Here is a 1387-nt window from a genome sequence, read left to right as displayed (position 1 = left end):
GATGAATGACAGTATGGAAAATGTTTGGTCTCATCAGATCTCTGACAGAAAGGTGGACTAACTCTATGTTACTGAATTAGGTGAGAATGGCACACAGGGTTGTAAATAATCTGATACATTTCTCTAAATTCTGTTAGTTTCCCAGAAAACCTGGCTGGAAGAATTCCCGGAATCAGGAAGGAATGAGGAGGAAATCAGGGAGCCTCCAACCAGAGGATTGTGGGTGTTCCCTCTCACCTGCAGTAGGCCTCCCTTCAGGTCCAGCAGTAGTTTAGGGGTCCCAGTCTCAGGTTCAGGACTGCTGCTGTGCCTACACCACCTGGCCTCTAGGGCGGCGCTACAGGAGAAAGGCCCCAGCAGCAGGCGGCTCCGATCCTTCAGACCCGTCCTCAACAGGATATCCTGCAGCTCCAACAGCACTGAGACTGACTGGACCGGGTCTACAAGGAGCACAGAGAGACATACAGTATAAACCATCAGTAAAGGGTTTGTGTAATGTAGATCTGGCACCTTGTAGCTTTAAACACCTCTAAAAACAACCAGATCAATTCAGAGTTGGTTTGGAGTGCTGGCACCTTTATAACATGCTTTATAAATGAGTTGGTTTTGCTATAACATGCTTTATAACATGCTTTATAACATGCTTTATAACATGGTTTATAACATGGTTTATAACATGCTTTATAACATGCTTTATAACATGCTTTATAACATGCTTTATAACATGCTTTATAACATGCTTCAGGCACATTTCACAACGCATTGTAGTTAATGGCAAGTGTGATTAGGGCAATTTTCTGTTACGAAAAAAAATGGTTTTGGGGCTCAACTACAATCCCAGAAAGAGTGAAAATAAGTCTACATGTAAAACAATTGGTGAGCTTCCCCTTTAACTCCAAACCCCTTTAACGCTCAACAAAGAGCAAGGGAGAGAGAGGACATCCCTGTCTTGTACCTCTCCAACATCACAACACCCAAATATCACAGTTGAACTTGATGAGAAGCAGATGAGCTAGCCGTTGGTTCCTACAGTGAGACGTGTGAACCCGGACAGACACTTGGTCAGACAAACACAGGACAGTTCTGGCTCAGTCCATCTCCTTCAAGTCGTGACAGAGGGACTGACCTCGGCTACAATCTTGTTTAGGATCCAAGCTCGATGAACTCATAAATCTCCATAAACCTTGGTCTCCGCCACTGGCTGACAATGGTCGTCTCTCGTCTGGTCTGGTCTGGTCTGGTCTGTCAGTCAACAGAACACTTGGATGCTGTCCTGTGTATGAGTAATCTGTCCTGAGAACCAACTCTTTAACGGCACTTTAAACTGTTGCCTGCCGGGAACCCAGAGAACCAACTCTTTAACAGCGCCCTTTAAACTGTTGCCTGC

General features: G+C 45.1%; 1 protein-coding gene across 1 annotated transcript in view; it reads right to left on the bottom strand.

The window, feature by feature from the left end:
• Positions 1-237: 237 nt before the first annotated feature.
• LOC121843684 (vacuolar protein sorting-associated protein 13B-like) overlaps positions 238-1387 on the bottom strand; it is a gene marked incomplete at its 3' end in the record, with an annotated part of 34295 nt that continues 33145 nt past the window's right edge. The window contains exon 7 of the mRNA XM_042313452.1: positions 238-440. Within this exon, the coding sequence (XP_042169386.1) occupies positions 238-440 (203 nt within the window). The remainder of the gene's footprint in view (positions 441-1387) is intronic.

The sequence above is a fragment of the Oncorhynchus tshawytscha genome, unplaced genomic scaffold (genome assembly GCF_018296145.1).
Source record: "Oncorhynchus tshawytscha isolate Ot180627B unplaced genomic scaffold, Otsh_v2.0 Un_contig_6244_pilon_pilon, whole genome shotgun sequence".
NCBI classification, from domain to species: Eukaryota; Metazoa; Chordata; class Actinopteri; order Salmoniformes; family Salmonidae; genus Oncorhynchus; species Oncorhynchus tshawytscha.
Note: the sequence above shows the minus strand (reverse complement) of the source record. Positions and strands in the feature narration are given on the sequence as shown.